Source organism: Otolemur garnettii, unplaced genomic scaffold (genome assembly GCF_000181295.1).
Source record: "Otolemur garnettii isolate 467f Iridium unplaced genomic scaffold, OtoGar3 scaffold00031, whole genome shotgun sequence".
In the NCBI taxonomy this organism is placed as follows: domain Eukaryota; kingdom Metazoa; phylum Chordata; class Mammalia; order Primates; family Galagidae; genus Otolemur; species Otolemur garnettii.
The window spans coordinates 5,549,327-5,562,077 of NW_003852426.1; the positions used below are offsets into that span (position 1 = coordinate 5,549,327).

General features: G+C 42.4%; 1 protein-coding gene across 2 annotated transcripts in view; it reads left to right on the plus strand.

Moving 5' to 3' along the window:
• Positions 1-12,751, plus strand: part of UHRF1BP1 (UHRF1 binding protein 1) — an 83,495-nt gene that overhangs the window by 60,433 nt on the left and 10,311 nt on the right. For both annotated transcript variants that reach the window (XM_023512888.1, XM_023512889.1), the window contains exons 11-15: positions 623-762; positions 1,145-1,286; positions 1,842-2,035; positions 2,238-3,685; positions 12,293-12,489. In XM_023512888.1, the coding sequence (XP_023368656.1) occupies positions 623-762; positions 1,145-1,286; positions 1,842-2,035; positions 2,238-3,685; positions 12,293-12,489 (2,121 nt within the window). The remainder of the gene's footprint in view (positions 1-622; positions 763-1,144; positions 1,287-1,841; positions 2,036-2,237; positions 3,686-12,292; positions 12,490-12,751) is intronic.

Genomic DNA, 12,751 nt, shown 5'->3' on the forward strand with positions numbered 1-12,751 from the left:
CCCCCCCCAGGTTTATGTGGCTGGCACCTTAGCTGCTTGAGCCACAGGTGCTGAGCCAATCATCACTGACTTTTTTTCTTACAGAGACTGCTTTATCCTCAGGTATACCTGTAATGTTGTAGTGAAACTGTCATCATCTCGTTACCTTGGTTTGAAGGAGAATATAATTTTTTAGTTTCATATAGAAGCTAGGCAATGTTAAACTTTCTTTCCTACATATAGCATTAATGAATTTAGGATTTTTGGCTGGGCACAGTGGCTCACACTTACAATTCTAGCACTCTGGGAGGTCAAATCTAGTGGATCACCTGAGCTCAGGAGTTCAAGGCCAGCCTGAGCAAGGAGGAGACCCTGTCTCTACTAAAAATAGAAAAACCTAGCCAGGTGTTACAGCAGGTACCTGTAATCCCAGCTACTCAGGGGGCTGATGCAAGAAGATTGCTTGACCCAAGAGTTTGAGATTGCTGTGAGCTCGACGCCCTGGCACTGTACTTATGGTGACAGAGTGAGACTGTCTCTAAAAAAAGTTAAAAAAAAAATTTAGGATTTTTACTTTCCTGATTCTATTAATAATGGAGTTGAATATATTTGCTACTCTTCTTTCCATCTTCCTTTTATTTAGATCCTCTCTCCAGTCCTCGAAAGAATTCTCTTGAGAGAAGCCCCTCTCAGAGCCGCCAGGCTGCCTTTTGGCCTCCAGCATGGAATCGCTTGCGCTCAAGCTGCATGGTAGTACGGGTGGATGACCTGGACATCCACCAGGTGAGGACATGAGGAAACATAGTTGGAAAAGGGCAGAGCAGTTCACTTGGAAGACATCTGGAATAGTATTATCAAAGTTTGTGAATTCAGGCACTGTACCTTACTTTAGGGTAGGTTGACAATTTGATCTGTTTCTTTCTGAGCATGTTGAGATCAGGACTGGGAATTCTCTCAGTTTTCCTCTGAATGTGTTACCTTCTCCTGAAAAAACTAAATTGTAGATAGTGTGAGGCAGGTATGAGAATGCCTGGAATATGATGAAAAGCACTGTACTTCCTTTGACAGCTTTGGAAGAATGGTACAGGCCTATGCTTCCTAAGCAGAAATGGAATCCCATTCTGGATATTGCTATAGATGCTAACAGTAAGTTGTGATTGTTTAGGTTTCTACAGCTGGACAACCAAGTAAGAAGCCATCTACACTCCTTTCCTGCAGTCGGAAACTCCACAACTTACCCACTCAGGTCTCTGCCATTCATATTGAGTTCACAGAGTATTACTTCCCAGATAATCAGGAGCTTCCAGGTAAACAAAAGAGCTGAACATTTCTTTTCTCTAGCTAATTCTTTTCATATTTGTCAGCTTTGGAGTCACTGCTTATATTTTCTTTTTAAAGAGTTTTAGGTATTTGAGTTAATTTAGCATACTTTTGTTAAAAACTCTGCCCTGTGGCTCGGCACCTGTAGCACAGTGGTTACGGCCACTAGTTATATGCACTGAGGCTGGCGGGTTTGAGCCTGGCCTGGGCCAGCTAAAGAACAATGACCACCACAACAAAAAATAGCCAGGTGTTGTAGACGCCTGTAGTCTCAGCTACTTGGGAGGCTGAGGCAAGAGAATTGCTTAAGCCTAGGAGTTTGAGGTTGCTGTGAGCTGTGACAGCATGGCACTCTAACCAGGGCAACATACTGAGACTCTGTCTCAAAAATAAAACAAAACAAAAAAACCCCTAAAAAACACCTTTGCCCTGTATAAATATGTATCTTTGCTCTCTTGATTATAAAATAAATATATTAGACACTAAGAGTCTACCTGTTGCTTTGTATATGATGATTCTTTTTTTTCCCTCTGCTTTTATAGTTCCTTGTCCCAATCTGTACATTCAATTAAATGGTCTGATGTTTACTATGGATCCTGTCAGCTTGCTCTGGGGAAACCTCTTTTGTCTGGATTTATACCATAGCTTAGAGCAGTTCAAAGCTATCTACAAGCTGGAAAATTCAAGTCAGAAAGATGAGCACTTGGACATCCGACTGGATGCCTTTCGGTTGAAGGTAGGGAGAGAGTGGAACTTTTGTCCCCTGTTGGTAGCCACAGCTGAATTCTTGCAATTGCTATATTCCACAGTTCTGTTCTGTTTGGTAGAAGTACGAAAACAGTTCTACAGCCCAAGTGGTCTTGCATATGTGTGTTAATAGTAGTGTTCTGAGATACTCAGATGGCCATTCTGAATTGTGTTTCATTTTTTCTTTCAAGGTGAGCTTTCCACTGGAAAAGAGAGAACAGGCAGAGTTGCATCGTCCCCAGGCCCTTGTCTTCTCTGCATCAGGCATGATTGCCACCAATACACGTCATGCCCCAAATTGTGGCTGTTCAGACCTCCAGAATCTTTTCCGGGGTTTTGCTGCTACTGAGTTCTTTCATTCCAATTATGATCACTTCCCTAAGGTTCCAGGTGGCTTTAGCCTTCTGCACATGCTTTTTTTGCATCATGCCTTCCAGATAGATTCCCACCTGCTTCAGTCGAGTACTATCCCTCCCCAGAGGCCTAAGGCTTCCCAAGATCTCTGGTCTATCCACTTCACCCAGATCTCCTTGGACTTTGAGGGAACAGAGAACTTCAAAGGCCATACTTTAAATTTTGTGGCCCCCTTCCCCTTGTCCATTTGGGCCTGCCTACCCCTCCGCTGGCAGCAAGCTCAGGCACAGAATCTCCTTTTGGCCTCAGAGGGGAGACTGAAATCATCAGCCAGTTTTGGTAGTCCTGTCCAGTCTGAGGTCATTGCCTCTGACTCTGTACACCATCAGAGGTCAAAGACTGAGCATGATTTGAAAAGTTTATCAGGATTTCCGGAAGTCATGAAAATTCTGAGAGAAGACAGTAGTGTTGTGGACAACAAAGGGCCCCTGACAGAGCTGGAGGATGCAGCAGATATTCACATGCTAGTACACTCCCCATCCCATGTCTGCGTAAGGCTTGACCACTACCAATACTTGGCTCTGCTCCGCCTGAAGGAGGTGCTGCAGGGGCTTCAGGAGCAGCTGACTAAAGATACAGAGGCCATGACTGGGTCTCCCCTGCAGGACCCAACAGCTTGTATTGGAGTCTTAATTCCCAGTGCTGAGGTGGCTCTGCTTATGCATCCTGCTCCTGGGGCTGTTGATACTGACTCTGTAGGTTCAGATAGCACCAGTCTCGTAGGTTCAGAATTGTCTCCTTCAGATGATCGGGAACTAAAGTCTGATGCCTTCTCAGATCAGGGCCCAGCAAGCCCGGTGAAGGTCCCAGAGGATAATAGCATTGAAAATCTGGATGCATCTCAGGGGAGGCCACATAGCAATGGAGAACTGCATGACTCAGGCCCCCTGGCCCAGCACTTGGCAGGGAAAGGCCATGAGGCAGTTGAGTCCCTAGAGGCCAAAAGACTGAGCAGAACCCAAGCCGTCAGCTCACCAGCTATGTTGAAGCCCCCAGCTGGCCAGGATACTGCTGTGAATGGACAGGGTGAGCTCATCCCTCTGAAGAACATTGAGGGAGAATTGTCAAGTGCTATTCACATGACTAAGGGTGCCACTAAAGAGGCTCTACACGCCACTGTGGACTTCACCAAGGAAGCTGTATCTTTGACTAAGGATGCCTTCAGTCTGGGCAGAGATCGAATGACCTCCACCATGCACAAGATGTTGTCTTTGCCTCCAGCCAAGTAAGTGGTTATTTGCCTCCTTCAGTTGCCTCATCTCTTCCTCCTACTTCTGACCATTCAGTTTAAGGCAGCAGTTCTCAACCTGTGGGTGGTGACCCCTTTCTAACAATGAAAACACATCCTGCATATCAGATATTTACATTACGATTCATAACAGTAGCAAAATTACAGTTATGAAGTAGCATTGAAAATAATTTTATGGTTGGGGGTCACCACAACATGAGGAACTGTATTAAAGGGCTGTGGGATTAGGAGGCATTAAGAAGATTGAGAACTACTGGTTTAAGGCCTCTGCTGTGTATACTTTAGATGGGAAGCACCATGTAGTCCAGGAGAATGCATAGAATGGCTTATTTATTTATTTATTTTATTGAGACAGAGTCTCACTCTGTCACCCTGGGTAGAGTGCCGTGTTGTCACAGTTCACAGCAACCTCAAACTCTAGGGTTCATGTGATTCTCTTGTGTCAGCCTCCCCTGAGAGCTGGGACTATAGGCGACTGCCAAAGTGTCTGGCTCGTTTTTTCTATTTTTAGTAGGGATTGGGGCTTAGTCTTATTCAGGCTGGTCTTGAACTTCTGAGCTCAAGCAATCCAGCCACCTTAGCCTCCAGAGTGCTAGAATTACAGGTATGAGCCATCGGACCCGGCAAGAATGGGTTACTTAATAGCATTTTTCAAATCAACATTTATTGCTTCTTCTTGTCAGATTATCTCCTCTTTATCGGACTCATTGTTGCAACAGATGTGCTATACCAGAATAATAATACCTGAAATCTGTATGATATTCTTTTCAGAGGGTTTTCATATAATTTTTGGTCTGATCTGATACCCACAGCAGACAGGTATGGTTGCTTAAGATGTTTGTATCTTCAGTTTATAGCTGAGGAAACTGAAGCTCTAGAAAGGATGAGTGCTGCATCCTGTATCTTGCAAATAGAATAGTTGGGCTTTGAACTTGCTCTTTTTGGTACCTTATCAATGTCTACCAGAGTAATAGAGAAGGAAGAATTGCATCCATTCTTTCAACAAATATTTTTGAGCCCTTACTGTGTTCTGGGCTTTGTGTTAAGCAGTGGAGATGCTAAGTAGGGAGTTAGCGGAGAAACACAGAAATGCATAGTCAGTAGAGTAGAAGAGTATGGCTTTTCCCATGGGTGCCTTGTGGTTTTAGGAAAGGTAGTGAAGACTAAAGGAAATCTTTGCTGGGACACTTTGTGGTTTAGAGACTGTGGTATGAAGATGAGTGTTTTGAAGCTTTTGTTTAAATGGATTGGCTTATATAGGTCTCTAAGCAATACCTGTGGGTATGCTAGTACCTGCTGTGATAGGCAGCCAAGGAGAAAGGAAAGAGGAAAACTTAAAGGGGTGAAAAGTATAATGCTAGCCAACATTTATTGAGTCCTTCCTAGTGCCTTGTCAAGCACTATTCTAAATACTTAAAATAGTAATACACTGAATTCTTGTTTTTTTTTTGTTTTTCGTTGTTTTTTTTTTTTTTGAGACAAAGTCCCAGCTGTCACCCTGAGTAGAGTGCTGTGGCGTCACAGCTCACAGCAACCTCCAACTCTTAGGCTTAAGCAATTCTCTTGCTTCAGCCTCCCAAGTAGCTGGAACTACAGGTTCCCTGCCAGAACTCCCGGTTATTTTTTTGTTTTGTTGCAGTTGTCCTTGTTGTTTGGCAGGCCTGGGCCAGGTTTGAACCTGCCAGCCTTGGTGTATGTGGCTGGCGCCATAACCACTGTGCTATGGACACTGAGTCTATACTGAATTCTTTTTTTTTTTTTTTTTTTTTAAGACAGAGCCTCAAGCTGTTGTGCTGGGTAGAGTGCTGTGGCTTCACAGCTCATAGCAACTTCCAACTCCTGAGCTCAAGCGATTGTCTTGCCTCTGCCTCCCAAGTAGCTGGGACTACAGGTGCCCACCACAATGCCTGGCTATTTTTGGTTGCAGCCGTCATTGTTGTTTGGCAGGCCCAGGCTGGATTCGAACCTGCCAGCTCAGGTGTATGTGGCTGGCGCCTTAGCCACTTGAGCCACAGGTGCCGAGCAATACACTGAATTCTTATAACAGCCCTATGAGGCAGGTACTAATTTTACTCCCCATTTTACAGATGAAGAAACTGAGGCTCAAAGAGGTAAGAAACTTGCTCAAGATTATGCAATTAGTGAGCGATGGGCAAGGATTGAAAACCTGCTTCACTGGGTCGGTGCCTGTAGCTGAAGCAGCTAAGGTGTCAGCCACATACACCAGGTTGGCAGGTTCGAACCCAGCCCAGGCCAGCTAAACAGCAATGACAACTGTAACAAAAAATAGTTGGGTGTTGTGGTGGGCTCCTGTAGTCCCTACTACTTGGGAGGCTGAGACAAGAGAATCGCTTAAGCCCTGGAGTTGGAGGTTGCTGTGAGCTGTGATGCCACAGCACTCTACCCAGGGCGACAGCTTGAGGCTCTGTCTCAAAAAACAAAAAAAGAAAAGAAAAGAAAACCTGGCCTACTGATCACAAATGTGCTGCTTTTTCTAAATGGAGATGAGTAAGGGAGATGGGAAAAGAAGAAAGATGAAAAAGAGAAAGGTGTGTGAAATAGTTCTTTAGAAATACTAGCAGTGACTTCCTAACTGCCCAAGCCAGTGGCCTTTTCTCAGTCTTTCTTCTTCAGGACTCCTCTGTGATAGTTTACTTGGCTTATCTATTCATTCTGAGCATTTGTAACTCTGCCCAGTTATTTTCACTTCTCTGAAGGAGTCTTCTCTTTTTCCTTGGCTGCTCTCTTCTTCCTTTTATCCTATACATGTAAGTTTTCCAAGAAGCTAGGCTGTACATACTCTTTTCATTTTGGTTTTAATTTTAAGATTTTTAAATTATAAAAATGGCTTGTCCTCATTGAGTTGACTGTGCAAGAAATAGAACAATAAAGAAGAAAATGTAAAATTTACTTGTAATGATATTATCCTCAGATAAATTTTATTTATATCTGAGTCAATTTTCTGCCAGTCTTTATGTGTCTGTTTGGGTGCTTGTGCATCTTTATGCATATGATATACACAGGTATTATTTTTACAACAATAATATAATGAAGGATTATATTATTTCTCCTATGTTAATATCCTGCTTTATTCATTTACTGTTTTATTGAGAATATTTTTCCATTAGGTATTTGAATACATGATTTTTAATTTATCTGTTATAGTTTATCCAACGGATATATGATGTCTAACAATTTGTTTGTGAACTCATCCTAGAAAAAGTGCTACATACCTGATTGCTGAATAGCACTTTAGTCACCTTCAAAGTACTTCCCTTGGGAAGCCATGCACCAATGCCAGTGCCTAGTCCGCTCTTCAAAGCACTTTTGGAAATCTTTTTCTGGAGTGACCATCAGAACTGTTGTCATAACAGCACACAAAACCCCACAACAACAATAATGAATGCCACTTAGCAGTACATTGCCAGGGGAGAACACAAACAGCTATGAGACAATGATATACCAAGGTTGTGAAACCCTCCTGAGTTTTTTGTATGATGCTGCTAACGTAAGTGCATGGTTGCAAGTTTGCAAGCTTATTGTCATCTTTGTACGATGACAGCTCTGATGGTTTTTACAGAAAGAATTCTGAAATTCACTCTATCAACCATTTATTTGTTGGGTTGTCAGATTATGTATGTACAAAATAATCTGTTTCAGCTTTCAAATATTCTGAATAAAATTTTTGTTACTTCCAGTTCTATCATTGGGGAAGAGTTTAAGGGCAAAGATTTTTGGCAGTTTGTTTTCAAGGTAGTGTTATCTTTTGAATTCTTGATAAAGTACCACACTTTTTTCCTACCCAATAACTAGTTAACAAAATGTCCATATTTATTGACTAAAATGTGATTGCCTAATTCCTAAAAAAAAAAAATTTCCAAAATTGCTTTATAGCACTTTTTTCTAGATGAGTTTGAATATTTGTCAGACCTTATATCATAATTTATTCATTCATTCCACTCTTTGGGGAGGGTGTCATTTAGTCTGTTTCTAGTTTTTCTCAAGTAGAACCAATGCTGTGTTAAATGTCTTTATTTTTGTGAATGTTATCTTTCTGAAAATTGTATGTATCTCAATCAGTCTTTTTTTTTTTTTATTTTGAGACAGAGTCTTACTTTGTCACTCTTGGTAGAGTGCTGTGGTGTCATAGCTCACAACAGACTCAAACTCCTGGGCTTCAGTGATTCTCTTGCCTCAGCCTCCCAAGTAGCTGGGACTACAGGCGCCTGGTACAATGCCCAGATATTTTTTTAGAGACGGGGGGTCTCACTCTGGCTCAGGCTGGTCTCAAACTTGTGAGCTCAGGCAATCCACCCACCTCAGCCTCCCAAGTGCTGGGATTATAGGTGTGAGCCACCGCACCCGGCCATACCTAAGTCTTTCTTTTTTTTTTTTTTTTATCTGTAGAGCCAGGGTCTTATTTTATTGCCCTCGGTAGAGTGCCGTGGTGTCACACAGCTCACAGCAACCTCCAACTCCTGGGCTTAGACAATTCTCTTGCCTCAGCCTCCTGAGTAGCTGGGACTACAGGTACCCACCACAACACCCAGCTATTTCTTTATTGCAGTTTGGCTGGGGCCGGGTTTGAACCTGCCACCCTCCGTATATGGGGCTGGTGCCCTACTGACTGAGCCACAGATGCCGCCCATCTAAATCTTTCTTTAGAATAAAAACCTAAAAGTAAATTTACTGGGTAAAATGCTATGAACATTTTTATTTATTTATTTAATTATTATTTATTATTGTTATTTTTTTTTCTTGCAGTTTTTGGACAGGGCTGGGTTTGAATTTACCACCTCTGGTATATGGGGCCAGCGCCCCACTTCTTTGAGCCACAGGCGCCCCTCTAATTATTTTTTTGAGACAGATTCTCACTCTGTCACCTGGGTAGAGTGTGGTGGCATCATAGCTCACAGCAACCCAAACTCTTGGGCTTGAGCAGTCCTCTTGCCTCAGCCCCCTGAGTAGCTGGGACTATAGCCACCTGACACATTTGGCTAGGCTTTTTTGTTTTTTTAGTAAAGATGGGGTCTCACTCTTGTTCAGGCTGGTCTCAAAGTTCTAGTTCAAGCAGTCTACCTGGGTCAGCCTCTCAGAGTGCTAGGATTACAGGCATGAGCCACTATGCCCAGCTGTTATGGACAATTTTAAGATGATGATGATGATGATGATGATGATTTGAGACCGTCTCAAGCTGTTGCCCTGTGTAGAGTGCTATGGCTTCATAGCTCACAGCAACCTCCAACTTGGGTTGAAGTGATCCTTTTGCTTCAGTTTTTCTATTTCTAGTTGAAATGGAGTCTTGGTTTTGCTCAGGGTAGTCTCGAACTTGTGAGCTCAAGCAGTCTACCTGCCTTGACCTCCCAGAGTGCTAGGACAGTTTTAAGATTATTGATACATTTGCCAAACATTCAGTTTTATATCAGTGTATGCTTTTTATTTTATATTATTATTTTATTTTATTTTTATTTATTTAATTTTTTAATTTTTTAATTTTTGAGACAGAGTTTCACTCTGTTACCCTGGGTAGAGTGCGGCGGCTTCATTATAGCTCACTGCAACCTCAAAGGCTCCTAGTAATCGTAGGCTCAAGTAATCCTCTTGCCTCAGCCTCTGAAGTAGCTGAGACTACAGATGTGGCTAGGACACCCAACTAATTTTTCTTTTTTTTTCTTTCTTTTTTTTTTTGTTGAGACAGAGTCTCACTATGTTGTCCTGGGTAGAGTGCCATACGTCATAGCTCACAACAACCTGAAGGTCTTGGGCTTAAGCTATTCTCTTGCCTCAGCCTCCCAAATACCTAGGACTATAGGCACCCGCCACAATGCCTGGCTATTTTTTGGTTGCAGTTGTCATTGTTGTTTGGCAGGCCCGGGCTGGATTTGAACCCACCAGTTCCAGTGTATGTGGCTGGTGCGCTAGCTGCTGAGCTAGAGGTGCTGAGCCCCAACTGATGTTTCTATTTTTACTAGAGATGTTGTTTCCCTCTTGCTCAGGCTGATCTCCTGAACTCAAACAATCCTCCTGCCTTATCCTCCCAGAGTGCTAAGATTACAGGCCTGAGCCATCACAGGCCTATAATCTGGCCAGATTGAACCACATTGGCCAGTCTACTGTTTTTAATACTTTGTAGGCTATTGTCTCTACTTCTGCTGTAGTCCATATTTTCAACCCTAACTTCCCTCCCCCACCCTATTCTTCATTTAAAAATATTTAAATCTACTAGACATAGCTCCACCTGGATCTCTCAGGAGTGCGTTACAACTTACATATATAAAGTTAAATTCCTTGTCAGATTTGTTTGTTCTTCCTTTGTTTATAGCATTCTACTACTCCTTCAAACTCTACACCGTAATTTAGGTCTTTTCCTCATATTTGTCATGTTTTGACCATAATTCTTAGATCAGAGATTCTCAAATTTGAGTGTACATCAGAGTCTTCTAAAGGGCTTATTAAAATGTAGATTGCTGAGCCTTACCCACTAGAATTTCTCATTCAGTAGGTATGAGGTTAGGCCTGAAAACTTGCATTTCAAACAAGTTCTCTGTGGATGCTGATGCTGCTACCAGACCATACTTTTCTACGGAATCACACATTAGTTTTTCCTGTCCGTTCCTAGTTGTGGAATTTTAATAATTAATTGATTTAGATATTAATTGATTTCTGCATCAGGGGTCTTTTTGTTTGAAAAAGTTAGATCAAACTTCCCAAATCACAGTTGTGACCTTGTTATTTTCCTACTCTAAGACCTTCAGGCTTTTTCTCGAATTTAGTTTGGACTTATATTTATTTATTTATTTAGAGACAGAGCCTCAGACTATCACCCTAGGTAGAGTGCCGTGGCGTCACAGTTCACAGCAACCTCCAACTCCTGGGCTTAAGCGATTCTCTTGCCTCAGCCTCCAGAGTAGCTGGGACTACAGGCGCCTGCCACAATGCCTGGCTATTTTTTGGTTGTAGTTGTCATTGTTTGACAGACCTGGGCTGGATTCAAACCTGCCAGCTCTGGTATATGTGGCTGGTACCTTAGCTGTTTGAGCTATGGGCACCACCCCACTTATGATATATTCATATAGCACTTTAAAGATTTCAGAGTACTTTAATATATAATCTTTTATTCAAGATTTTCTATCTCTGGCTGTAACTCATGAAAAAGCACTAAGTGGGGGGCGGCGCCTGTGGCTCAGTGAGTCGGGGGCTAGCCCCATATACCAAGGGTGGTAGATTTGAAACTGACCCCGGCCAAACTGCATCCAAAAAAAAAAGAAAAAGAAAAAGCACAAAGTGGAAAGTTAGGAGACTTGGGGTTTTTTATTCCACATTTATTTATTTATTTATTATTTATTTATATTTTAAAGACAGAATCTCACTTTATTGCCCTCAGTAGAGTGCTGTAGCGTCATAGCTTACAGCACCTCCAACTCCTGGGCTTAGGCAGTTCTTTTGCTTCAGCCTCCCAAGTAGCTGGAACTACAGGTGCCTGCCACAATGCCCAGCTATTTTTTGTTGGAATTTGGCTGGGGCTGGGTTTGAACCTGTCACCCTTGGTATATGGGGCCAGCGCCCTGCCCACTGAGCTACAGGTTCTGCCTTATTATTATTATTATTATTTTTTGAGTTAAAGTCTCAAGCTGTTCCCCTGGGTAGAGTGCCATGGTGTCACAGTTCACAGCATCCTCAAACTCTTGGGCTTAAGCAATTCTCTTGCCTAAGCCTCCGAAGTAGCTGGGACTACAGGTGCCTGCCACAATGCCCAGCTATCTTTTTGTTGAAGTTGTCATTGTTGTTTTAGGTGGCCCAGGCCAGGTTCAAACCCACCAGCCTGTGGCTGGCACCCTAATCACTGAGGTACGGGTGCCGCCCTTTCATCTCACTTTGAACCATGACCTTAGGTCAATTTCTTTATCTATAAAAAGGGAGGATAGGATAAAGAGGTCTTTATAGATTTGTTTTCATTGTGTTGTGCCTTTCTAACTTAACTTCCATTGTTCTCCCCAACAAAACTTATGCTTCATCTGGTCTAAGCTACTTAATATCTTTTTGTTTCCGGCTGTGTGCCTTTATATGTGCCTTTTCTTCCCATTAGGATGCCCTGTTCTCTATTTCTTTCACAGTCCTTAAAGGACCACCTCAAATGCCATCTCCTTCCATAGAGCTATTCTTGGATCTCCTTTCTTCTTTGATATTGTCTAACCTTTGGCCTTGTGCCTCGGTCCTTCTCTTATTTTAAAAAGTATAAACATTTTTGTATATGTACCTTGAAACATGTTGACTTATACATAATGTTTAGTCCTTGAGAACAAAGGATGTTTTATTCATCAAATTATCCACCTCACTCACTCCTGCTTCGTGTCTATTATGGTGTCTTTCATATAGAAGCTATTTAGTAAACTGTTCTGGAATGAATGTAGGTGGCTTCAGGTACCATTCATTAGCACCTCTGCTGTAGTTAGTTGGTCTAGGTGATGTCAACAAAGTATATATTCACAGTAACTGTCTGAGCTTAAGGAGAATAGTATTGGAAGAGTGGGTACAAATATGTCTGCAAAGCCACATTTGTATTTTTTTTTAATTTTTAAACAGGGAGCCCATGGCCAAGACAGATGAGATTGTGGCAGCGCCAGTGAGTGGAAGTGCTGCTCGACTCCGATTTTTCTCCATGAAGAGGACAATATCTCAACAGTCATTTGATGGTGTCTCATTGGATAGTGGTGGTCCTGAGGACCGGATTTCGGTGGACAGTGATGGCAGTGACAGCTTTGTGATGCTCCTGGAGTCTGGTATGTGGGAGGAGAGCCAGGCAAAGTTGCAGAAGTCCAGAAGGGGCTTTCTCTGCTGCCTGTATTCACCTTGGCAGGATTTGAGAGGAGCTGAGATTTGACAATTTAGATGTTTTTATAATCGAAACAAAAGAAGATTAAGAAGTTGTAGTGGATTGGTGGCTTTGGCTTTATCTCCATATCCTCTAGACCAGTGATTTTCAACCATTGTGCCTTGGCACACTTTAACTATTTTTTTTTTTTTTTTTGAGACAGAGCCTCA